At 40.5% G+C, this 27,555-nt stretch overlaps 1 protein-coding gene across 3 annotated transcripts in view; it reads left to right on the forward strand.

The window, feature by feature from the left end:
• Positions 1 to 20,459: 20,459 nt before the first annotated feature.
• The window catches only part of GLS (glutaminase), a 77,504-nt gene continuing 70,408 nt past the window's right edge, over positions 20,460 to 27,555 (forward strand). For all 3 annotated transcript variants that reach the window (XM_057551943.1, XM_057551944.1, XM_057551945.1), the window contains exon 1: positions 20,460 to 21,124. In XM_057551943.1, coding sequence (XP_057407926.1) covers positions 20,709 to 21,124 — 416 coding nt within the window. In that variant the 5' untranslated portion in view covers positions 20,460 to 20,708. The remainder of the gene's footprint in view (positions 21,125 to 27,555) is intronic.

Genomic DNA, 27,555 nt, shown 5'->3' on the forward strand with positions numbered 1-27,555 from the left:
ACCGCGGTCATTTATTATTTCGACAGGATTATTTTCATTTACATTGTTTCAGATCTTAAAATTTGTGATTCTACATAAAATAAGAGAAAGTGGCCTAATCTTTTCAAATATAGAGTGCTGATGTGGAGTTTAAAGTCCACTTCACTTTTATCCAGTTTCAATTTGCTCTGAAACACCTGGAAGCATTCCTCATGCTTAAAGAAAGCAGCTTGTATGCTCAGGTTCATAAAAATTGTACTGTGAACTTAAAAAACAAAACAAAACTTTGTGTGGGTGTATATTTTCTTGAACCTCGAATTTGATAGCTTTCCAGCAAGCCAATCTAAGACACATTATTTTTTATTCCTTAAGTGTCAAATTTTATTGTGTTCATTGTACAAAGCACTGTGGAATTAAGCAAAGAAAAGATACTGTTTCTGCCCTCAAATAAGGTTATTTTGGCATTGAAATATTTCTTTTCAGAAAGCTTATAGCAGCACCAGTATGGGTAGAATATGGGCAAAAGTGTTTAGCTGTCTTCTATGTTTTGATCTCTATTTGAGGCACCCAATAGCCTCTCCTGATCTCTCAGAGGTCTCATGGCTGAGCTCTGGAAATTCTCTGCATTCCAATTCCTTCTTTTAATACGCCTGTATCAAAATCACTTGTTTATAATCTATTTTCTTAAGGACTAGTTGCCAAAATGCCAACTAGCTAATCTGGTAAATTAATCCATGCTAAGGTATGTTCTAATTTTATCCTTTTGAGTAACATATTTACATTTTACTCTCCTTTTTTTAGAGACAATATCTAAATGCATAGAAATGACTCTAATGGTGGGGATTTCCACATGCATGATTGATCAATCTTCTTGTGTCCATCAAATACATCATTTGAGGGGCTGCCAACATTGTCCCCCTCTCCTGAGGAGGGCTGGGATAAAAGAAATGGGCTAACTGTTTGCATTGCATAGAAGAGTTCCTAATAGCATGCTTACCAAAATCTGTGAGAGGCAGGTGGTTTCTTCCCCACCTTTGTAGCATTCTCTGTTTCAATAAGCCCAGCCCAGTTTTCCACAGTTCCTATTGGAAGAAAACTTATTTCTCAAAAAAGGGATGAAAGTGGCATTTGGGGCAGGACAATTCTTTGTTTTATAAAATGGTATTATACATGGCAGGATATTTTAGCATCCCTGGTCTCCACTCACTAAATTCCAAAAGGATATCCCCTGCCAGCCCACCTGCCCAGTCACTGTGACAACCAACATGCCTCCTACACATGTCCAAATGTGTGGAACAACCTTGGTGAGAACTTTCAGCCAACCCTTTTTAGGACCTGTTAGAACCTTCTCTAATGGGAAACACAACATGCTCCGACAGCCACATCCTCCAAGAGGTTGAGTTGCCTTGGACCTCCAGCGACCATATCTCTGTTCAGGAATACAGTGTGTGAATGGGCAAAAGCTGACATGAACTTTCCCTTCAATATCTTCAGACTAATGCCAGTCGACTCTCTTAACATGAGTCAGAAATTCAGACTAAAAGGATGGGAAATTTTTCTGAAAATCAAGGCTTTCTTCAGATGGCATCTTAGTGAGGAGTCGTTCGGTGCTTTGACATTGATCTTTCTAATATTGTGACAGCATCCCTGGAAGAAACTATTCCCTTGGGGGGAACATAACTTCAGAATTTCATCTAACTACTGTTGGAGTCACATTTGGTCTCATTCAAAAGATCATTTTTAAAGAATCAGTACATAAGGAAAAATAAGAATGGAAGTACCATTGTCTCAAATGCCATGGTAACCCACTAAAATATAGATTTTTAAAAAAAAATTCTCACTGGACACAGTTTTAATAAGTCAATTTCTATTACTGTCATTAATTTTTCACAATCTTAGGATTAAATGGTTTAAAGATGTGGGTAAGGATAAGCACTACATAACATCATAGCAAAGTGCGTTTCCAGTTTATGGTGGGTACATCAAAGTTTCAGGGGCCATAAAGAGTTTCACCGGAGGAGTAAAGTCCTTTTGTTTTCATTTAGATAAGATATATGTGTAGAAGGCTCGTGAATGGCAATAGTGCTATTTTATTAAATAATGCTCAAAGAACATGACTGACAAGAAAATCTTTCGGAAAATAAATTTTAAAGCAGTTTATTTAAAAGTAAAATATATAATATCTGTGGTAGCTTTGAGAGGATGGAAGGTAGGGACATGGCTTTTGAGAAAATGGACATGTTCTCACAATATTAATGATTATTTCTGAACTAAGGATTAAGATTGGCTTCCACTTTATAGCTACTTTATTTATTTATTTTTGGCTGTGTTGGGTCTTTGGTTCGTGCGAGGGCTTTCTCCGGTTACGGCAAGTGGGGGCCACTCTTCATCGCGGTGCGGGGACCGCTCTTCATCGCGGTGCGCGGGCCCCTCACCACCGCGGCCCCTCCCGTTGCGGGGCACAGGCTCCAGACGCGCAGGCTCAGCAGCTGTGGCCCACGGGCCCAGCTGCTCCGTGGCACGTGGGATCCCCCCAGACCAGGGCCCGAACCCGCGTCCCCTGCATTAGCAGGCAGACTCTCAACCACTGCGCCACCAGGGAAGCCCTGGCTTCCACTTTAAATATTGGACATTTGGGACATAATGCTGCTGATTTGGTGTGATATAGGTGGTTAAATTGTTGGTTATGTGGATAAGAAAGTCAATTATATTTCTTCTCTAATGGTCCAAGTGTTGGTCGGATACCAACATAGGAAAATAAAGTGACTCTACTTCGCGTTCAGGAATGCAGGGGCCATGTTGATATTATTCTATCTCCAGTGCCTGAGCACAGTGCCTAGCCCATAGAAGGCCCTCGAAGGAGTGGATGAGTTGAAAAACATTCATTCCTTTCTTCTAGTGTGATAGCCATAGCTCTTGGTGATTCTTCCCCTGAACCATATTCAATTCAACAAACTCTGATCGTTAATAACAAGGTATCATTATGCATTTATTGTGTGCCAGACACAAGATGACCATTATTTCATTTGATTATTAAATCAACCTCATGGCACAAGCATTATTATCAACATTTTAAAATAAAGAAGCTGGATCTTAGAGAGGTTAGTAATTTGTTTGGGATAACATGGCACTGAACTGCAAATCTAGGTCTCTAAGACCTGGGTTTATTTATTGAGTGCCTGGTAGGAGTGAGGCATTGTACCAGGAGATAGAGGCTTCCATAAGACAAGCCTCTGCCCTCTAGTGGAGGAAAGGGCCACAGGTCATTCCATTCACTACTAAATGGGCTATAACAGAGGAAGTAACAAGGCAGCAACTAGTAGAATTTAAGGAGGAGTTAATCCTACGATGATGGGAGGATCACAGGATTTATATGTTGGCTCCCCAGATTCCCAGAGGCAAGCAAGTTATGTAAGATGAGCAAAACCATCATATCTGGGTGTCAAATAATCCTGTCCCCAGGCCCTAATTCTCTTCAGGCAGCTCTGCACAGCAGGCCAGCCAGTGTATATTGAGCAGCGCTGCTGAGCCTATACAAAGCTTACCTCGAATGCCACCAATACAACTCTTGTATGATAGCTGTACTTCACACACTACTCCTACCAACTTGAAAATCTTCTCCCTGTTATTTTCTGAGAGTCACCGACAGGGGTGCCTCACATGGAGAGACACATCAAGTCTCTCCTCTCCTACTTGGGTTCCCTCTTGCCAATGTCCACTGCAACTGAAGCTTCCTTAAGAAAACTGCTGCCACTACTGCTAAAGACTGTTAAGCAAGATGCATGTCAGGGATGCCACTCCTAATTCTGCCTTTACCCAGCAGAGCCATGGAAGGTGGGAGAAAGCCCCCCTCTACAGTCAACTGGTCTCCAAGACCCCCATTGCTAGCACCCAGTGTCTCTCAAAATAGAATTTCTTCCTCTATCACCTTTAAACAAAAACTTGTCTCAACAGAAGGGAGAAGCAGCATTCTCTGTGTGTTCCCTATTCTGTTTATATGCTTCCAAGAAAAATGTTTTCTTTCCCTACCACTGAAATACAAGTAAACGTGAACACACACACACTCACACAGGGGACTTGGAGATAGAAATCTAGCCCAAGGCTACACAATCAGCCATTTCCCTTACCAAACCATAGTGTTTAACGTCCCATTCAGGTTAACGGTACTTGCTCTTTTTTTGTGTAACTAAAAGAAACCATTCTGGTTTTTTTCTTCCTAAAACAAAGAAACAGTTCACATGAAAGATGAATGAATATTTATTTGTAGAAACCAAAAACACACACAAAAAAGTTCACAAATTTTAAAGTACATTCTAGTCAAGACATCCTATTACATCTAGGTGAAGAAATGAAGACCTGGGAATATTAAATTTGGTGGTTACAATCATCAAGTAGCAGAGCCAGGATTAGAATCTCGGTTTTCTGATTCCTAGTCTAATGCTCTTTCTTCAGGGAGGGAGGTGGAAGGAGGTTAAGAGAGGTGCAGTGTGACACTTTTTCCTCTCTAGGAGAAAGAAGAATGGATTTCTCTGTTCTCTCTTGGTTAGCTTTTGGTCAGTTTTTGGTCATCTGCTTGGTATGTGTCATTTCTGGCTCTTGCATTTTCAACACAGCCGACCCTTGTATACTGAGCTCAGAGGCTCCGTGGTTTTCTGGAATGCTCAACACGGGCCTCCTCCATAGGGAGAGCTGCACTGCCCTCCTTGTTCTAAAAATTCGCTGTTTTGTTGAAATGGTTAAACTATTAAGGCTTGTTGTACTATACTTTGAATTGTAGCTAAATTACTTTCATAGTTTTCCTTTTCGCGTCCTGTGTTCTGGTTTTTTGAACAAACTGACTATGATATGCTCCACATGGCCTAGATGCATTTACTTATGCTTCCTTATAAATCACAGTTTCTCCAGACTGTCATTAATGTTCAAACCTTTTCCCTTAGTATGGTTGCCTAGATATACTGCCAGAGGGCCTGGAACATGATTTCACCAGCACTAAGTGCGATGTTAATATTCTGCTCAGTCTCCCTCTCCTTGGTACAGGGAATGGCTTCTTTTCTTCATCTTCATCGGGAAGTAGAAACCTATGCATCTGCCAGCTTCATAACCACTCTTGGCTGCCCTGAGTGTGATGTGGAAAAAAATGTTGAGGGTAGGTTTGTAGCAGCTGTTTTACCACATTCTTGTGAAAATGCCTGCAGGCACGGACTGCTCCACTCAAGGCACAAAAAGTCTTTCTCCAGCCCCGGTAAATCTGCCTCGGCAGATCCCTGTTAGAATGCAGGGTCTCAGACTTTAGCATGCACAAGAAACACCTGGGGGTACAGACTCCCCCTGCACCCTGCCCCCAGAGTCTAGGATTCTGTCCAACTAGGGTAGAGCCCAAGGACCCATCAGTAGCACCCAGGTGATTCTGATGCAGGCTGTCTGCAAAGCATTCTTTGAGAAATACTGATTAGGGTTTTAGAATTAGGCTCATTATTGTTTTAAAAATCTTTTTTTTAAAACTGTGGCTGGATGGCCAATTTGAGGAATGTTAGAGGGGTTCACGAACAGATAGGGGAGTGGGCTATATTTCTCAAGTCCCTGCCTTCTCACCTCTATGATTCTACACTTCTGTACTTCTTTGGACTAGACATAATACATCTGAATCCATGGTGTTTAGGCACAGTATGGAGAGATTTCTTAGCCTCTTTTCTCCCTACTGACGCTCCTGCAAGATGAGGGGTTGTGCCAAAGTGTAGAAAATGTGTGACTAGAAGCACCGACACCTTTCTGAAGTTAGTCTTTGCTAACTAAATAAAACCACAGGCTACAGACTATGGTCTCTCCCCATTCTCATCTCCTGGGCAGTTTGCTTGGTTTTGCAAGATTAGGACTCAAGTGGGTAGTTTCTGTAAATAGGAGCAGAGGAGGAATGTGCCCTGAGAATTGAGGTGACTGTTAGAACCCAAAGGGGAGGGTTTGGAACATCGGGACAGGGCAGGGCTCACTTATGGGTGGAACAGACAGATCTTCTGGGGTGTGATTTTTAGAGGAGACAAAGACACTATGGGATGAAATTTCTTTATAGGGGTTTAAGCAGCTGAATGCCAAAACCTTAAACTCTGTAAAGATAAAACTTAAAGATATCTGCCTGGAAGATGATTTCTTAAATTCACACTATTATACACAAGAATTTCCATGAAAGTTTCCAGAAAGCTATTTTTAATGTAGCGAGGGAAAACTGCCATAGAAAGTTGGAGTGAAGGGGGCAAAGAAAGCAAATGAAATACAGTATAAAAAATAGATCATTGACACCATGACTGTTCTGATTCTGTTTATCTTATTCAGTAGGCAAGACACACAGTAGAATTTTGGAGACAAAGACCAGAATATGTGGCCATCTCAACTAATGGAAGGATAGAAATTCTGAGCAAACTTAAAACACAAAGGGCCCTGACAAAGCAGATGCCACTGTGTTCTCATACTTCAGAGGAAGGGCCTCGGGTCCTCACTCAGAGGAGACTCAGACCGGGTGGTTAAGTGGTAATATATATTTTAACACAGACATGGAAATCTCTCCAAGAACTTCCCTAGGACCTACCTTCCACATTGGGAGTTTCCAGACAGGGATAGTCTAAAGGATGATGTGAGACCAGGCTGGGGAGAGGAACCTTAAAGAAAAATCAAAGCTAGATAGGAGCGAAGACTCAAAATGGATAAGATAATGCAGGAGAGACTGTCAATCTAGATAGACTGCCAAGGCCAGAGAATGCAGAAGGGATAGTACCTAGCACTGTCTTTGGCACTTAGGGACATTTCATTAAGTATCATGGAAGGAAGTGAGGGAAGACAGGGTCTCCTATAAAAGCATCCTGAGTTGTTGGAAGAGGTGGCAGGCTATAAAGTGTGCTGTCATGACTAAAACAAACATGGGGCCAAATCTGGAATCCAAACAGAAAAGGATATTACTACTTCTCTTCAGAGACCTATGCAAAAGCACAACTCAGGAAACTAAAACAGGTAGCTTAGCTCATTGATAAATGATCCAAAGCACATGTGACACAGACTAGAAGCAAGGTACAAAGATATACCTGGCAGGGTCTCTTCTGCTGAGAGCTCGGGAGAGGGAATGCCTTGAGGCAGTACTCATGGCTTATCTCTTCTGTTCATAGTTGGTGGCCTCTGCACTTCCTCCTTCTCAAATCCCTCTTTCTACGTAAAGTTTAGTTTTGCTCCAGAACCATCTGTTGAAGTGCAGTGAACAGGATGGAAGAAAGGAAGTGAGTTAAAGAGGAAGTAGAAAGATCCCAGGGTACAAAGGTACAGTCTTTGATGGAGGCATTTTCTTTCTCTTTTGCTCCTGCATGTTGACTCAAGAAGGACCCTCAAAATTTGACATCAGGATGGCTGGAGTAATACTCTTCAATTTTTCATGTCAGGGTCAGACCTTCTGCTATACCTTTGGGTGGACTTTATTAGTTAGTAAATCTTTAACGTCAGCAAAAAGCATTTCCCACATCCCTTCTCTATGTCAGACTACGGCCTTGAATGAAGCAGCCGTGCTATCCTGGCCCTTATGAACCTTAGAGTCCAGTAGGAGAGAAATAGTCACATAGGAGTATCCATTTTCTTGAAAGAAAAGAACAGGAGCTATGAGAGTTCTTAACAAGCAAGCATATTTGACTTGGTGACATTTAAGCTGAGACCTAAAGAGTAAGATTTCACCAGCAACAAAGAGGAAAGGTGAGGGTTTCAGGCAGAGGGAACAGCACGTGCAGAAGCAGTGACAGTTCCCAAATTACAATTTAGGAGGGCCTTAGAGGCAGCGATTTGACTCTGAGTGGTGGGCTACAAGCTGTTTTTGCATAGCATTTTACATAGATTTTTAAAATATCAATTGTGCATATCAAAGAAAAGATGGGCTTGATGAATAGAATATTAAAAGATAAAAGATAAAGCCCCCCAACTCTCCCCTTGTACTACTACCATGCAGGAGCCATGAGATAGGTCTGGCTTATTTGAAGACTTGAAAGAAGGCAGCTGTGGCCAGAGCATAAACCTCAGTGGGAGACTGGCTGAAGATGTAGCTACAGTTTAGGTAGAGCCAAGGAGGCCTTCTAAGGAAGATTGCAAATTTTTAATTTTATCCTAAGGGTAATGGGAAGCCATTAACGGTTTTAAGCTGGAGAGTAACATGATCTGATTTATAGCTTAAGGAGATCCCTCTGCCTTCTGGATAGAAATGAACTGCAAGGGACAAGGAGCTAACATCTGTTGAATTTCTTCGTGGGCCTCTCCCTGAACAATACACATGCATTACTCACTTAATTCTCACAACAGCCCCCCAGAGTGGGTGTTAGCATCTTCATGTTACAAGTAAGGGAATTGAGAGGCCCTTTGAGATTATATAAACTGCCCAGCATAGCACAGGGAGAAGCAAGGAAATGAGTGCAATTTGTCTTATTATTGTGCAGTGAATGCATAGGGCTTACTTTACAGCCAATAAAATCCAATGATTGTTTCCTCATAAAAGTCTGTAGGTAGTTGATAGTCATATCCAGAATGCAGTGATCACAGAAAGGTTAACACATGTTTTTTTTCAGCAAGGGTATTCCTGACCCTGGCTGTTCATCTGAGAGATAGTGGATATAGCCGTACGATTGAAGCTATTATAGGATTCTGCTCTTAAAACCTCTCTTATCATTGTTAAATATGCGAAAGACCTCTTTTCACTGTTTTGATCTTTTTGTCAGGTTGTTTTCCAGGAAGTGGTTGCTAGGAGTGAAAAGTTTTATTATTTAGAGATAAGTGGAGCCTAGATATCCCATCCCCTTAAAAAGTACAAAAAAAAAAGCCTACAGTAATTGACTTGAAAAGTATTTTTGCAACACCATTTGTACCAGTCCACCTGCTTTCTATTTACTTCTGGTTATCTCCTTTCGCTAATGATTCTCTGAAAGCACACACTAAGGTTTGCACCAAAATACTGTCCTGGAGACTGTTGGAAGAGTCTGCAGGGCTCTTAGAGGCAACAGCTGCCTCTAATGACAGTGAGCACGTGCACACTGAGTGACTACAGAGCCCCCTGCCATGAGTGTGAATGTCAGCCGGCTACACAGTACATGAATTACCCTTGAATATAGTTGCCTTCACATTCTGATAATGTCTACCACTGGGGGAAAATCCATCGAGATTGAAGTTGTACCAACCAGGTTACAGGGACACTGTTCCACACACTAGGACAAGTTCCTACCCAGGCCCTGAGGTTCTTAGCTGTGTATGCCTTTGTCCCTTCTCATACCATTCCTTTAAAAATCTTTGATTATTAAGCAAAAGGTGTGTGAACCCTTCATTGCTCTTGCAAAACTGCTATATGCTAGGCTCCTTATAAGTTTTGTCTGGTGACTGGACTTGAAACATTCTATAACCTTGTTTGATATTTATAATGTATCACCTGCAATTCCCATAATATCTGTTGGAAAAAAATAGACATGAGATTTCATCAGTAAGTGACTAATAATCTCTAGATAAGAGCCACAACTGCTTGTAACCAGTGCTCAGAATCACAGTTCACGGCAGCACATTTAAGGTCACTTAGGCTAATCCTCCCACGAGGCAACTGAGGCAGTGACAGATCAAGGGACTTCCTAGGTCCACCAGGGATGCAGTGGCCAGGCTCAAGCTAAATTCTACTTGCCTGACTCTCAGTTCAGAAAGACTCTAGAGACCCATATACATTTTTACACTTTTTAATAATGAACCACAAATTTAGTCTTCAAAATTAGACTTAAAATTTATTTATTGTATTTCTTACTGTACAAGGACTTGATTTTCCTCTCAATATTTGGGCAGATCCCAAGTATAAACACTTGAGGCATTTCCTTTGGCCTATGTCACAAATTACTTAGGAAAAACAACATTATGAAGGAAACTAAGTTTATCTCCAGAGTCATTGTCTTTTTTCCCCATCCTCTCCCTTTGGTTTTCCTCTTAGTGTTTCTGGTGTCTTAAGGATGTGTATCCCAACCTATTCATGGGCCCTTGGCCTTATGTGCTTACAGCTTAGGATACCCCTTCACATCTAGACCTTTTTAGACCTCATTTTCTCTTCCTATAAACTTACCTATACAGTATATACTATCTTCTTAGCTCCTCCTTTCAGGTAGTATGTTAGCAAAGCTCACGTGCTTACTAACACAAAGTCCTCCTGTTTTTGCCTATCACGAGATGTCAAGTTCTCACTATTTTAGTCACTCTCTTGGATTAAGACATTATTTCTACAAACCCCTGTTAAAATGAATCAGTTTTAGCTGGGAGGTAAAATCCATGAAGACAGTACTGTGTGAAGGCACTACACCATGCTGGAATTAATACATAAGCCTGTCCCCCTCCAAAATTGTAAGCATTTTCCTTTGTACCATGCCTCTTGCAGTAGAAATGTACTAGCATCCAGTCCTAATCACCAAGTGTAGCTAATATATATCAAGGCGGCAGATGCCTCTGGATACTTTTTTCTGCATCTGGAACACTGATGGGAATAAGTCAGTTATTATGTAACTGTGAGATTAAGTAAAGATGGATTATGAAGACACCTATTTCTTGATTCAAATTACATTTGTCAGCTTCAGAGTTAGTTGTGGAAATAAGAACAGCTAGTCAGAAGTGGAATTTAACTGAAAAAGCATAAAATATGTTTACATGAATTCACTGATTCAAATATTTTGTGCAAACACTTTTAGGTAAATGGTCATTTTATAGGCTGACCTTTCTACGTGCTGCCAGTAGGACTGGCTTCTCTATGATCCAATGCTCTTTCTCCTACCTTCCTCTCATATTAGATGGATCAATCAGGAAAGGGCAGCCCCAAAAGCAGAGAAGCTTAAAGTAACAGTTTCTTTCTCTGAACTCAGAGACCTAGGTAGACAGCAGCCACCAGCTTTAAGCATTAATAGTTAGAATGGCATAGGGAAAGAGATAGTAAAAAATTATGCATTGGCTTTTTAAGCTTATAATCACATTTCCCTGGCCAAAGCAAGCTGCATGGATACATCCAACTTCTAGGGAGCAGGGACATTCAGTCCTACACAGGAGGAGACTGGAAGTATTTAGTGGAGAGTGTTAATAATACCACACCAGATTGCTCTGGTAATTCCCTGAACCTACCATTTAACTTCACTCTTTTTTGTTCTTGACAGAATGCCCTTGTTAACCTCTTACACCTGAGTTTCTATCTGGCAAATATCACCTACTTTCTAGAATATTCCAAAATCTCCCTGAAAGAACTTATTTTATATCATCTTTATCCATTGAATATACATATATACATAATATTTATGGCATCCAGAATACTGTATTTTAATTAGGACTTTATGTATTTGCGTTTCATCTACCTCCTTAGACCAAAAGACTATGTCTTATTCATCTGTGTAATCTAAGCTCCCGTACGGTGGTTGGCACAGGTAGACAGTCACTAAAAAACAGGTTGCTTATAAAGTCCTTTTGCAGTTTGAATTTTTAATAAGCATCCTCCTCTTTGTATAATATAATAGGGAAGGAATTTACTCAAGATTCAAATAAAATTGTGAAAGTTTTATTTGTTCTAATATATTTCTTTTATTTTCTAGTTAATAAACTCCTATGTTATATTAAACAGCCTCAATTATGTTATTGAAAATGATATTATTCAAAATGATAGTGGATATGTTGAAAGCTAAAAAAGTTAAATTATCCTGTCCAGTTGGGACAGAGGTGAACATGAATAATTAGAGTAATAGAATAATGAATATATTACCAAATAAGCCCTGATATAGAGTGAAAGAACCCTTGAACTCTTCCCAGAGAGGTCAAGGAAGGCTTTGAAGAGGAGACTATAATTGAGCTGAGTTCTTAGGAAACAGAAGGTATATCCAGATGGGAATGGTAAGGGGTAATAGTAAGGATAGAGTCAATAAATATGTGGTACTTTTAAGGCAAGTCACTAAAATGTTGAACAGATTATTTAATGTTTGTGTCAATTTTCTCACCTGCAAAATGAGACTGTATGTACCTGCCCATCTCAAATGGCTTGTTATGAGGCAAAAGGCTATTATGTAAGAAATTGGAGAGCACCATGAAGATATATGGTGGGGACCTTGAAGGGTCAGTGGAATTTTGATGGATAGAGAAAGGAGCTTAGGACATATAAGGTGATAAGAATGGTGTAAGGAAAGACTCCAAGGAGGAAAGTTGGTTAAGCCAAGGAAAATTGATCATTTTGGCAAGAATAAATAACAGCAAGTTAAGGTTCAAACACTAACCAATCAGAAACAGGTAGAGAAGTCTAGTTTAGCAAAAAGGTAAAGTTGGTTGTCTTAATATGTCTCAGTATTTTTTGTTGGGATAGAAGGGAAACATATCTAGAGTTATAGAAGTGATTCAGGATCCAAACTGAAGGTTGGGGCAGGCTCCTTAATGCTTACTGTATCCCTAACTCCATCCCTTTATTTTAAATCATGCAAGGGTATCATATATGGTCCCCAAACAATTGGGGGAGTCATATAATATGTAAATAGGTTAAAACATAGATAATATAATTTAGTGGGGTTAAAAAATGAGAGAGAAAAAGGTTTGATAAATTGCACTCAGGGCAAAGAGAAAGATAAACACAGAGAGTCTTCTATAATGTGATTTTGAATCAGTCAGGTTGTCTTAATGGAAACCCAGATCCAAGATGGCTTAAATACTAAAGAAATGTATCACGTGTAACTAAGGAGGGAAGGCATCAGAGTTGGTTGAGTCAGTAGCGCATGAATATCATGGAGATTCCAGATTCTTTCTATCTCTCCACTCTGTTGGCCTTGGCGTGTTGGGTTTGCATTAAGGCTGGCTCTCTCCTGGTACTAAGATAGCTGCAGCAATTTCAAGGGAAATGGAATTTCCATGACTGGCTAGGACTAATGGTCTGGAGTAGAATCTGCTCCAGGAATAAACCTCAAAAATGTTATATTGCTATCATCATCTGATTGTTCTGGGCGGAGTTGGAAACATGATGGCCCATGCGCCAAATTATTCTTGTAGATGTTTTGTTTGACTAGCACAGTGTTAAAAGAAAATTGAATGAGCTGCATTTAAAAGTCAGATAATTTTGTTTATTTCTTAAAATCATATTTCTGTATTATCTTAAAGAATCCAAAGGTTTATCTAAATGTGCCTGCATTCCACTTAGCTAAAATTGGCTGGAGTGGATTAACTACTGCCCCTTTAGACAGACCATTCCGATTCCACCTTACTGGGCTTCATCATTCCCTAACATATTAACCTGGTCTGCTTTACTCAAGTTACTTACGGAGCCTCTCACTGGGGAAATTACTCTTAAAGATTTTTAAGAGCCATGTGGTGCTTTTGCACCAATGAGCATATCTCTTGTAGGCACTTCTTCAATGGTTCAAAAGAAATGAGGGCAAGGGCCACATCTTGCTGGAGGGCATGTCTTTGCCAACTGTATTATTAATTAGCTGCGTTATCTTATTAACTTATAATTTCTATAGCCATAAAATTTAACAATTAACACCTGTCCCCAACAGGAATGTTACAGAGATAAATAACTTCTTTAAATTCAAAGGAAAAAAGGATGTACTTTTATTCATATTGTATTAATTAAAGAATTGCTTTCATATTTATGTTTGCTATAGTCAAGAACCAGATAATTTTTTATATAGGTTTTTCAGTTAAATATTAGTCATTTGTACCTTTTGTAAAGCCTTTAGTTCAAGGATATTGTTTGTTGGTTGCACACCTGAACTATATTTACAAGGTAAATATATGCCTACTACTTGTATCACCCAGCATTGGTTAGGCAAAATTAAAAAAGGTTTAAAAGGGAACATTAAAAATTGAATACTGGATTTGTAATATTTTCTACACTTATAATTTTTAGAGAAAAGTCATGGCTTTCAACATTATAACAAAGCTTCATTTCTTTAATTAGGAAATATTTCAACTGCAGAGAAAAAGAGAATATAACAAACAACTGTGTATCAATTATCGCGGTACCATATTCACTTCAGATTTAAAAAATTATTATTTAAAAATTCAGTCAGGGCTTCCCTGGTGGCGCAGTGGTTAAGAATCCGCCTGCCAATGCAGGGGACACGGGTTCGAGCCCTGGTCCGGGAAGATCCCACATGCCGCAGAGCAACTAAGCTCGTGCGCCACAACTACTGAGCCTGCGCTCTAGAGCCTGTGAGCCACAACTACTGAGCCCAAGTGCCACAACTACTGAAGCCCATGCGCCTAGAGCCCGTGCTCCACAATAAGAGAAGCCACCGCAATGAGAAGCCTGCGCACCGCAATGAAGAGTAGCCCCCGCTCGCCGCAACTAGAGAAAGCCCGCACACAGCAACGAAGACCCAACACAGCCAAAAATAAATAAATAAAATAAATAAATTTATTAAAAAAAAAAAAAAAAAAAAAAAAAAAAATTCAGTCATTGGGCTTCCCTGGTGGCGCAGTGGTTGGGAGTCCGCCTGCCAATGCAGGGGACACGGGTTCGTGTCCCGGTCCGGGGGGATCCCGCGTGCCGCGGAGCAGCTGGGCCCGTGAGCCACAATTGCTGGGCCTGCGCGTCTGGAGCCTGTGCTCCGCAACGGGAGAGGCCGCGATGGTGGGAGGCCCGCGCACCGTGATGAAGAGTGGCCCCCGCTTGCCGCAACTGGAGAAAGCCCTCGCACAGAAACGAAGACCCAACACAGCCAAAAATAAATAAATAAATAAATAAATTTATTAAAAAAGAAAATTCAGTCATTATAGGGACTTCCCTGGTGGCACAGTGGTTAAGAACCTGCCTGCCAATGCAGGGGACACGGGTTCGAGCCCTGGTCTTGGAATATCCCATATGCTGAGGATCAGCTAAGCCTGTGCGCCACAACTACTGAGCCTGCACCCTAGAGCTTGCAAGCCACAACTACTGAGCCCACGTGCCACAGCTACTGAAGCCGGCGAGCCTAGAGCCCGTGCTCCGCAGCAAGAGAAGCCACCGCAATGAGAGAAGCCTGTGCACCGCAACAAAGAGTAGCCCCCACTTGCTGCAACTAGAGAAAGGCTGCGCACAGCAACGAAGACCCAATGCAGCCAAAAATAAATAAAATTAAATTAAAAATTCAGTCATTACAGTTTGTTCATTACAGTTGAAGCTCTTTGTACATTTCTTCAATCCCATTCCCCATTTTACATACCCAGAGATAATAACCAGTGCACTGAATTAGATGTTTATCATTCTTATGCACATTTGAAACTTTGGAAACCACATATGTATACATCTATAAATAATATATTGTTTTGCACATTTTACAATTTTATAATCATGGTATCGTAAAATACATATCCATCTGTAATTTGTTTTTGAAACTTATCCACTTTAATACATGATACTGGGGATCATTCATTTTAAATAATATATTTTATCTCATCATTTTAATCCATTCTCCTACTGATAAACGTTTAGATTGTTTCTACAGAGATTTTTTTTTATACGTCACACCATTTGTTTGTTGTACTATCTGGGTGCATATGAATAAAGCTCTGCGTCAGAACATACCACATGGTGTTGTCACTATGAGAAGCAGCGCTATCACAAGTCAATCTTTCTTTTGTAGAGTTGCCTCTTGCGACTTATAATTAGACAGAGGGACTCACATGCTAACTGTAGATGTCAGATGCTTGAAAAGTAAAGATAATTTGAAGGAACCTGCTCTTTACAGAGAATGAATACTGATTTCTCTTCACCTCAGAAAATCAAAATACATTGCTGTGGACTCTGATGCTATTTTCCCAAATGTCTGAATTTTGGATTTAGCTCCATAAATAATGATTTCAGCAGGGTTCAGTAATTGTTTTCCAAACTGGTAATATGATCTTACCATTTGATGAGCATAAAGTGACAAAAGCCCAGGTTCATTTTTCTTTTCCAGGGCTTAGAAAATGTGACAAATTTCAGATGTGGAACCAACATTAGATTTCAGAGCATAAAACCAACATAGCATAATTGATATGGAGCTCATACTTCAAACCACTGTTAGTTTTCCCCAAAGTGTCCAAATATATATATATATCAAGCATCTCCTAGCTGAACTTTGGTTTTAATCATCCCTGAAAGAGAACGCCTATTCTGAATATGCCTATTCTGACTGTCTTCTCAGTGGTTCTCAGTTTCAACTGCTCTAGAGCAGGGGTCCCAAACCCGCAGGCTGCAGACAGGTGCTGGTCCACAGCCTGTTGGGAACCAGGCCGCACAGGAGGTGAGCGGCAGGTGAGCGAGCGAAACTTCATCTGCCGCTCCCCATCACTCTCCCTCGTTCACATTACCGCCTGAACCTTCCCCCCCGCACACATGGAAAAACTGTCTTCCAAGAAACCAGTCCCTAGTGCCAAAAAGGTTGGGGACCACTGCTCTAGAGGACGACTGCCTATCTTTCAGAGTTCTCAAATACTCTTTGTTATCAATATTAGTCTCATGGCTGCCAAATTTTCATTCAAGTTGGATGATATATCAGTCAACCTAAGTCATTCTATGGTAATAATGCCCAAGTTGAAATTACTTACAGTAAGGTTTATTTCTCTTCATGTTGTTTGTCAACCACAGTCATCTTCAGCTTTGTTCCATCAATCTGGGACCCAGGTAAAGGAATCATCCCCTCTTTGGAACCTGCTGTTCATGTACCAAAAGGAAAAGAGAGATGATAGAACCAAGTGATGATTCACATTATCTGCTCAGCAGTGGCCTACATCACTTCCATTCACATTTTGTTGAACAAAGGCATAAGGCCAAGGCTGCCATTCAACAAGGTGAGGAAGTAAAGACCTCCCATTGAGAGGGACAAAAATATTTGGGAACAGTGATACAATCCACCACAGAGGTTGTTTTCATAGTCAAATAGGCATCCTTTTGACTGACTTTTAGGATACTTGTAAAATCAAAACTTTTTTAGGTTTTGCTAATATACAAGTAAGACCTTCTGATATCTAGGATGGGATTTAGTCCAATTTAATATTTTCTATGAATCTACAAAAAAATAAGAAATTAAAATCACTTTGAAAAAATCAATAAATATCTGGAGGCCCCATGCATGTAATTGTGATCTAAGTCTAAACAATATTAATTTATAAACTGAACTAACTGAAATCTTTACCATATCACTCTGAATGAAGAAAAATGACTGATTACCACTGCACTTCCATCCCAGCCATCAGGGGACCCTCAAAAAGAATTTCATATAGTTAGTATTTTAAATGAGACCATGCAAATAGTCTCTTCAGATGTGATTAAAATCTCTCTTGCCATTTTTGTGTGCTGTTGCAAGGAACAGAAGTTCATTTTACTTTACATAGATGGCAAAGGATAGATTTTTAGCCTTAATTGTATGTGACATGTATATTCAGGCCAGCTTATTTTTTTTTTTTGGTCTAGCAATTCTTTGTTTACTACTTTTTTTTTTTTAGTTATTTGTAAGTAGCTGGTACGTTGGGCACTGAGCCCAGCTTTGCTTAATCTGTCTTTGCAGCAGTCTCTCTCTATTTTAAGATACTTTGGAAATTATTGGTTTGTTTTCTAAAAATGAAGAAAATGATCTCATTTTAGGAAGCTAGCTTCTTCTTAAATGCTATTTTATGATTAGATGGTTTAAAACAATTCCCAGTTTGCCTTTTCAATAATAGATGTGGCAACTAATCACATTGCACAACAAAATTTATTCACTCATGGAAAAATAATAATTATAGCTAACACTTATAGAGTGCAACTAGCATTGTTCCAAGTGCTTTACATGTATTGATTCATTTAATACAACAACCCTATGAGATATGTTACCAATATTATCCCCATTTTATAGATGAAGGATTTATAATACTTTAATAAAGATCTAAATTCAGCTTTGGAAAAATAAGTTATGTTTGGCAGGGTTTATCAGCGAGGCTAGGAAGTTGGCCAGTTAAAGCAGGAAACCAAGAAAAGAAAGGGAAGTAGTAGCAGAAGCTTGTTTAGAGGTTTCCTGAACCTTACTCTATTCTCTAAACAGAAGAATTTCAAACAAACCAACAAACCTAAAAAACTTAGGCAACTCTTTTAAGCTGTTAGTCAAAGGAGAATTATTTTCTATTTAGTTTTTGTGATAATACCCTTTTAGTTTTTACAAAGGGCAAGATCGGGAACTTATATATAGGTTACATTACCATCTTGAAACATTAGCCTTTTCTAATCTTCAAAAGAACACAGAAGCTCAGGAACTGTTCTTCTAGTTAGAATAAATACAAAGTGCAAAAATTCCAATATTTCCTTTCTATGATTGACTACCTTCTCAATGGCTATGAGACCACAACCTATTGTAGGATAGCTGCCCGTATCTAGTAGCAAAGAGGAAGTCTAAGAGTAGCTCTGACAACCCAGCCACATGTTAATCTGAAGAGCCATTTTCCATTTGTAGGAATTTTGGTAGACTATTGTATGTGCATAAAATGCTTGTACAGTGATAGACTTTATTTTATATGATTATATGACTCAATAGGTGAATAATTAACCTAATGGAAATAGTAATTAACTCCAACTCATAGTTCCAAAGTTGTATTTGATTTAAAAAATCACTAAAGATTTAAAAAATTATATAAGATGAAGAAAATAATCAAATTAAACTATTAATGAGTCACATTTTAATTCAATTTATAGTAGTTTCAATTTGCTAACTTTTTATTGGTCTTCTCAAACAAGGGGTTAAATTTCAGCGGACTCGAAGTTCTTCTAAATCTCAGGAGTAACATCAGTCCATTCTCACCAGCTCATCCTTGAAAGTTGAAACTCTAAAAAATTATCTTTTACTAGGTTTACTTTCTACGTTTGTTAAGTATACTATAAAGTTTTTAAACCCTTAAACACTGGAAAGAATTTTCATAGGAAAATTAGAGAAACTAAGAGAAAAAGCAGGAGGAAAATAATAATTGGATCTGTCAATAGCTTGGATGTGGCTGAGAAAGGAGGCAGTCCTTTAACTAGTTATATCTAAGAGATGGAACAATATTCAGGTTCATGTCTTTGATAAGTCAGACTGGAAATGTTAGGCAGATGTAGTATGTTACCTTTCCTCCAAAACTTAATGTTCCTTTTCCTGAATATATTGTTACTTTGACTCTTACCAAATTTAGTGACAGATAACATTAAGTAGTAATAAAAGCCCTCTAAATAATTTGCAACTGTCTTTAAAAAATGTGGTTAAGTGCTCTACACATACAGCTTTTTCCATGTTCTTCTGGTTAAAGAGTAGATAGAAAAAACTTAAACATGGCAAGCCTGTGACATGCCAAAGGTCACATAACCTGTAGGTACAACCAGATTTCCTAATTACTAATCTAGTGCAATATTTTAAGATGATGATTACTAAATCTGATGATCAGTTAACGATGCACCTCACACACCCTTCCTGTTTCATAAAAATTATCCCAGTAACCTTTGTGAATCCATGCATTTAAACCTAATTGCTTCAGGATATCATCTAAAGTCTGTGTTTTTCGTTTTTTTGTTTGTTTGTTTTTTGTTCTTTTGGCGTGGACTGTACATGTAGGCTTAAAGAAAAATTCAGAGTTTATCACCGCCTTGCAACTCTTTTCCTACAGGTCCAAAAGGATAAATGGATACAGTGATACTAGGCTGAAAACGATTTAGAGAACCAGTATCCGTATGCTTCTATTTTACAACGATGAAGCAGCTTTAAAGTAGGAAAGCGTCTACAATTTTGCATTTTAAAAAGCAATTTTTAAAAAGGAAAGCTGTCGTGTTCTGGAATTTCCCCCTCTTTGAGGTCCCCCGAACTCCAATCCTCCAAATGGCTAAGTCGCATAGCTGAAAGGATTTTGCTCATTTTTTCCAAAACACTTCACACCTGGACACTCGCCAACCATGGAAAGTTTCAAGTAAATGTAACATTTGGGAGAGGGACAAGCTCGTCTGGGGCTGCCGCCGCGGGTCCGCGGCCCTCAGAGGCGTCGCCACACGCCCTTACCGGATAGCCGGGGACCAGCGGCAAGCTTTGACCAGCCGAGCTCCGACGGCCAAACTCCAGCCCCAGCCAAGCCCCCTGACCGCCGGCCCCTGGGCTGCAGGGGCTTTTGCCCATCAGTCTTCGAAACAGTTCGAGGCCCCAGAGTCCAGGAGCCCATCCGCTTCGTAAATGACGAGACCGCTAAGGCCCCCGTTCCCAACGAGGGCACTCTCGGTGCTGACGAAGCGAGAAGGAAAGGGCTACTCCGGAGCCCTGCCTGGCTGCCCTGCCTCACACGTCAGCTTGACTCCTCCCCTTCCCCGTCCCCCGCCAGTCCTCCGCACGACTCTCCGCGCACCGGGCGCCGAGAGAAATTTGACTGCTCCAGTCACCAATCAGAAGCGAGGTCGGGGATCTGAGCTAATCGGAGCAGGCGAAGGGGGCCGACCGCCGGCGTCCTCCCGCCCCCGGGAGGGTGAGCGCCGAATGTCTCGGGCCCGCCCCTGCGCCTCAGCCTCAGTGCGGAGTCCTCCACGGTGTGAGAAGCGGTCGCGGGCAGCCTCAGAAGCAGCTGCAGCGGCAGCGGTGGCGGAGCTTGTGGGAGCTGCAGCCGGAACCACACCCACCTCACTGTCCCTGCCCTCTTTTGCCCTCTGGCCGTCCCGCCGGAGACCAAGTTCCCGGAGGAGAGCGCCCGCCCACGTCCGGAGCATCCTCCCCTGTTGAGCGGGTACTGACGGACCCGGCGGCATGATGCGGCTGCGAGGCTCGGCGATGCTGCGGGACCTGCTCCTTCGCCCGCCCGCCGCCGCCTGCGCGGTTCTGAGGCGGGCGCAGCCCCTCGCCACCCTGTGCCGGCGCCCCCGGGGCGAGGGACGAGCGGGCCCGGCGGCCGCCGCGCGGCTCTACCCGTGGTGGGGCGGGGGCGGCCGGCCGGCGGGGCCCCTCATGAGGGGCCTGTCCAGCTCCCCCTCGGAGATTCTGCAGGAGCTGGGCAAGGGGGGCACGCAGCAGCCGCAGCAGCAGCCGCCGCCGCCACCGCAGCAGCCGCAGCCCGGGGCGTCGCCGCCCGCGGCCCCGCCGGCGTCCGACCCCAAGGACGGCCCGGGGGAGACAGACGGGTTCGGCAACAGCGAGGGCAAGGAGCTGGTGGCTTCAGGCGAAAAGTGAGTGTCTCCGCGAGGCGCCGGAGGCCTTGTCCCGCGTGGGGCCCGGGCCCGGGAGGGGCTTGCGGTGGGGCGGGATGGGAGCGGAGGTTCGAGAAGGAGAAAGAAAGAGATGCCGGGCGGTCTGCGCAGTCTGCGCCATGTGATTAGGCCCGGCCCCGCCCGCGCCTTCCCCGCCTGAGCCCCTCGCTCGGCGCTCACTTCCCTTCCCCGCCGCCGGGTGGAGCAGCCAAGGGGCCGGAGGGGCCCGTCTGCCACTCCCCACCCGCTCGAGCTGTGGCAGCCCGGCCCACGCCGCGTGCTCAGCGCCCCGGTTCCGGGCTGCAGCGCCTGCCCGCCCGCCCAGCTCTTGGTGGGTGGTGCCCCACGAACATCACCGAGTGACATTTCGGAGTCAGGCGATGGGCAAAGCGTGTGCCTTCCTGACTCGCTGCTTTTCTGGGCTCGAGTTTCCTCTCTGCCTGCCCTCCTTCCACCTCTGCCACCGTCTCTTTGGAAGCCTAACGTAGCAGAGTATTCTGAATATTTCTGGAGTGGCTTCTTCAGGCGTGTGTAGAGCCATCTGGGGCACCGGAAATAACGTTTCCGAAAGGAGATTAGGAGGAAAAGGGTCATGTGGCCGAGGAGACTGGGCACGCAGTACAGACCACCTGTTGGCACTGGGGACCAGCTTTGGCCTGACATCTTCCATAAGATGGGCGAATTTTTGAAAATACAACTCAAAATAGCCAAGATGAAATGTGACGCTAACTCTGAAAAAACCCGAGTTAAGTAGCGTTTGTGGCTTACATAAATAGCGATAGGGTGTTAACTCATCTATTCCGCACAGCAGTTGAGTTTTAAAACAAAATTGGTTTTTCCTACGCAGTATGTGAGGCAATTTCCTGGATATTTTGTCTTGAGTTAATATAAATGGACGCAAACTTTGTTTTCTCACTGTAGGTAAAAATTTACCTGCCTGCTTTCTTTATATCCTGCTATTTTTCTGACTTTGCACTGACGTTATGTGACCTGTTTTGCTTCCCTTCTACTTACATTGCTTTTTCCAGCCCCATAGTATCTTAAGTCAAACTGAAAGTGTGATTCTTATACTTTCAGTCTCAGACCTGGCTTAATGTTTCCTGTAATTGAAATTGGCACCTTCCTAAAGCATTCCAAGCCAAAGTTGTTCTCCCAGACTGAAAAATGTTACTTAAAAAAAAATCACTTGGTGATGAGCAAAATTTGTGATATCCTGTGATAATGGTTTTGTGCCACAAAGTAGCCTTATGACTGTGGGCAGGTCATTTAACATCTTCAGTTGGATGACTCAAATGTGTTCACATTCTAAAAAGCTAGACTTTTGTCAAATTTCTACCTCTTTAATGTTCTTGAGAGACTAGAATGTGTATGCTTAATTTCATTTGGTACTCACTTACCTTACTTAACATCATCTGAATTACCAGGCATGTAACAAGTTTAAGTTCAGGTGCCCAGAGTTGAAAAATGAGGTTACTAGTATTTAGAAGTTGTCCTTAAAGGTTATATGATGGGAACGGCTTTCTATTGAAAATATGTCTTGCATTCTGTCTCTTCAGTGGCTCTTGTATCCCTCTTTTTTCCCCTTTTGTCAGATAGAAAATTGAGCTGCTTTTGTGATTTACATGTTTCCCAGAAGCTTCTAGCTCCATTGCCTTCAAAATAAGAAATCATTTCTTAGCAATAACTTTGAAACACTATTTTGTCTAATACTTATTGACAACTCTACATAAAAAAATGTCCCATCCTGTCCCTCCCAGCCCCCCAAAAAAACCTGTCTAGTGAGGGAATCCTTCAAGAATATTTGCTCAATCCCACTACTGGTCATATACCCTGAGAAAACCATAATTCAAAAAGAGTCATGTATCACAATGTTCACTGCAGCTCTATTTACAATAGCCAGGACATGGAAGCAACGTAAGTGTCCATAGACAGATGAATGGTTAAAGAAGATGTGGCACATATATAGAATGGAATATTACTCAGCCATAAAAAGAAACGAAATTGAGTTATTTGTAGTGAGGTGGATGGACCTAGCGTCTGTCATGCATAGTGAAGTAAGTCAGAAAGAGAAAAACAAATACCATATGCTAACACATGTGTATTGAATATAAAAAAAAAAAGGTTCTGAAGAACCTAGGGGCAGGACAGGAATAAAGACGCAGACATAGAGAATGGACTTGAGGACACTGGGAGGGGGAAGAGTAAGCTGGGACGAAGTGAGAGAGTGGCATGGACATACATACACTATCAAATGTAAAATAGATAGCTAGTGGGAAGCAGCTGCATAGCACAGGGAGATCAGCTCGGTGCTCTGTGACCACCTAGAGGGGTGGGATAGGGAGGGTGGGAGGGAGACGTAAGAGGGAGGAGATATGGGGATATATGTATATGTATAGCTGATTCACTCTGTTATAAAACAGAAACTAACACCATTGTAAAGCAATTATACTCCAATAAAGATGTTAAAAAAACCCCAAAAAAACAGAAAAACCTCAATATCTTAAAATTAATAAAAGTATTAAATATATAAAATAAACTTTAAAAAAAATTTTTTTAAAAAAGAATATTTGCTCAGATGCCCTGGGAGTTTGAATGGCCAATAATGAAACCTTGTTTACCTTAGTTCAAAGGAGTCTGTTTTTGCCACCAAAGTTTGGAGCAATAGCTAGATGGGTTTAGGGGCAATCTAGGTATATGATAAACCTGAGAGCTTTCAATCAAGGATTTCAAGAGTGAACACCAATTATCTCCAAATTGCATTATAAAATTAAGAGCACTGGCCTCAAGATTGTGAAAAAAATTTTTAATCTGGTTAAAGGTTCTATTTCCTGAATGATCTGGTTTTTAAATGTAGCTTTCTTCCATTGACTTCATCCATTTTGACTTTGTGGTAAACATTTCTCTTATTCTGGGAGGTAAGGTTCCAGCTGATCCTGTTATCCTTTCTTATGCTCAGCTTCCAAAGCATAGGTCATCCCTGAATCATCAAGCCATCTGGAATGCCAGCACTCACTTAGGTTTCTGCCAGATTCTATAGAGGATTATTAAAAGAAATAGCCACGTGAAAATTAAATGAGTTAACATTTTGTAAAAGGCTTATTAGGACAATATTGGGCATTTGTTAAATACTTTATAATTTCTCATCTTAAAAAATTGCTTCATTTTTTGTAAAACCTTATAAGGACATTGGCCTTTGAATTTTAGGCTCAAATGAGAAATTTCTTTCTTTTTTTTTTTTTTGGTTTCCAGAAAAAATTTCTCTTGAGAGATCATTGTACTTCTGTGAAAATGTGATATGCACTGTTTACTTTTTTGCCCTGCTTACCAGTAAGCTCAGAGTGAATTTAATACTTAACCATAGCAATTTTATTAGTTTATGTGGCTGGGATATTTGCTTTTCCTCCTTCCCTTGGTCTAACTTTATATTTTACTAACCATACCGTATTATATTCTGGAAGGAGGTACGATGTAAGTGAGTTATCTTCTTATCTTTTGTCATAGTCAGACTCTTTGAACCACTGTCATCCTAGCCATCTCCTTCAACCAACTTCAATTCTGGTTTAGGTCACTGGTTAAGGTTAAGATTTTACTACTATCCTAAATATCTTACAGAAAAATATAATGTTCATTGCTCAGTTTTCCCTGCAGTGCTCTTATTTAATTTTGTTACTATTATTCCATCATTTTGGAAACCACTTTGCATGGCTCTCTTCATTTTTTATTTTATTTTATTTTCCTCAGAATTTATTAGTAGTATTTTTTTTGGAATATAATTGCTTCACAATGTTGTGTTCGTTTCCACTGTACAATGAAGTGAATCAGCTATACGTATACCTGTATCCTCTCCCAGCCCAGCCCCCCCATCTCACCCATCTAGGTTGTCACAGAGTACCGAGCTGAGCTTCCTGTGCTTTATAGCATGTCTTCATTTTTTAAATTGTTCTCTCTTGTTCTGTGGCTCTTTTTGGGTTTGCTCACTGGGTAAACCCTGAGGCTGAGAGGCCTTTGCTTCTTTCCTACTTGTCTACCTTCTCCATGGCATATTCTCTAATCTTCGTGTAGATAATAGTTCATCTTTCATCCAAGTTTTGTTCTCATATTTATCTCCACATATCTGATGACTTCAGATTTAAAATCTGTACCTCCATATCCATTCTTTTGTCTCATTTCAATCTATTTTGCATGTTGTTTCAAGATTAATTATAGAGTTTTAATTTCAAAATACCACTCCTTCCAGAAAACCATTATGGACTGGGATGAGCATTATATCAAACAATGCTATGTAGCATTTGAGATTCTTGATTAACCTTTATTTTATGCCAATTATTGCCCAACATGAACGTTTTTATCACACTGTCTCTTCTCTCTCAAGAATGCCATACTTCATTTCTGTAAAACCCAGAAGTGTATATTCTGTCTTAGTGAAGGATCTCTGGGAAGGGTTGGCAGGTGGGAAAGAGGGCACATATTTTTAAGTTACTTTTTGTTTCGGCATTTTATTGTTTAATTAGAAAGGGAAAGAGAAAGAAGGACCATGCTGCGAAAGTATCAGCACGTGTATGCTCTTTAGAAAATAGGTAATTCATACAGGTTACAATATTGAAAGTATTCCATAAAAACAAGATCATTTTCCCCCTGTCAGATTGGCAGATGTTGAATTAAGTGATGCCAAAGGTATAGGAAATAGGAACTTTTACGTTGCTGATGGTAGTATAAATTCAACTGTTTTGGAAGGCAGTTTGGTAGTATCTGTTAAAAACTGCATACCTATAATGCAGTAATTGTATGTTTGTTCATCTATATAGTTAGAAATATATTAAAAGAGAAGGTGCAAACAAAAATGATTTCCGCTAGCTTCAGATAATATGATTTTATTTTGGTAGTTCATATTTATTCTTAATCAGTGGAAATCAAGGGGGAAAGAATCGTTACCCCACATGCTGTGCAAATTGAATTTCAAAGATTAAGTACTTAAGCATTTCAGCAACATTGAATTAGATCTACTGTATAGAATAGTACTGATAACGAGGTTGAAGCAGTATTTGGGAAATATAGATAATATATTTTGGAATAGAAAGGACCTGTGTTGAAATAGGGGACAAATTCTGTTATGATCCTTTAATAATGCATTTGCTTTTAATTTGTAAAAGTGAACATGTTTACAATTCACTTAAACTAAAATCAGGATTGAAAATATATTTAATTTTGTGTGTGGGGCTTCTCAGTGAACCCCTCAGTCATCTTATTTGCGATTTCCTCAATATTAAAATTTTTTTCTAGATTACAGTTATCAGTGAGTTTTAGTTTTGTTTGAATGGCCAGCCATAAAGTACATCATAAAATTTTTTGCTGCCTAATGTTTATTTTAAACCACATGTATCTATTTAGCTATTGATAATATCTGGACATAATCTGTAATGAACTGCATGCTCTTAATTAATACTTAGATGTAGTTCACTGAAGGAGCATGAATGAGATCCTGAAGTTTAGTCTACTTGAGTTTCAGCTTCTTGTTTCTAGGCTTTACGTTTTTACAAAGAAGTCTGCCTACCTAAAAGTCAACTAACTCAGGAAGTGACTACCAAATAGAATTCAGTCTTTTTTGGTGAAGGCTTGTATGTAGGGAACAGTGGGGGTGGGGTGGAGGGGGGGAGACACAATTTTAGTCTGAAAAAGATAAAAGTCACCTTGAAGAGAAATTTGTTGGAAGATATTTGTGGGTTTCTTCAGGTTTTAAAAAAATCAGTAAAAAGCTGCACTACTTCCTTCTTGTGACATTGAGGTGAAGAAAAATTATGACTGTAGAAACTGAAAGTCTACTTGTAGGATTTGCATTTTTTAAGGACCTCAGTCTTCAAATCCTGTATAAACCAAGGAATTGCCTTTGTGTGCCATTTCACTTGTTAAGTCATTTGATACTAAAGGGAATGCTTAAAGCTAAGTGAACAGATATATATCTAATATAGATATCTCTAAATAAGGTAAATAGCTTTCAGGTAGAGATGCTGTTACTATGATTTTATCCTGGAATCTACTCAGGTATAAAATTGCTTTGGTTATGAAACACAGGTGCATAGGACTGAGAACTGTGCTTGGTGATTTTTCTGACCACCTACAGTGTAATAGAAGGAAATGTTAATCTTGGATTCCTTTGGGAAGTATTCTCTGGTTGGTGATTTCTAAAGAAATGTTTACAGTGGAAGTACTATTTTAAAACAATGAATTATTAATGTTGCATAATGAACAAAAGATTGATAGCTTTCAGGATTTAGACTTTTTTTTTCCCCCTACTAATTTCTGGTATAGGCCTCAAAAGAAGATTTTTAAATTGTCACCTTGATGAGGATATTTTGAATGACATAAGCACTTAGATTCTTGGTGGGAGTTATTAAAAGAGTACAGACTTTCTG

This window comes from Balaenoptera acutorostrata, chromosome 8 (genome assembly GCF_949987535.1).
Source record: "Balaenoptera acutorostrata chromosome 8, mBalAcu1.1, whole genome shotgun sequence".
In the NCBI taxonomy this organism is placed as follows: Eukaryota; Metazoa; Chordata; class Mammalia; order Artiodactyla; family Balaenopteridae; genus Balaenoptera; species Balaenoptera acutorostrata.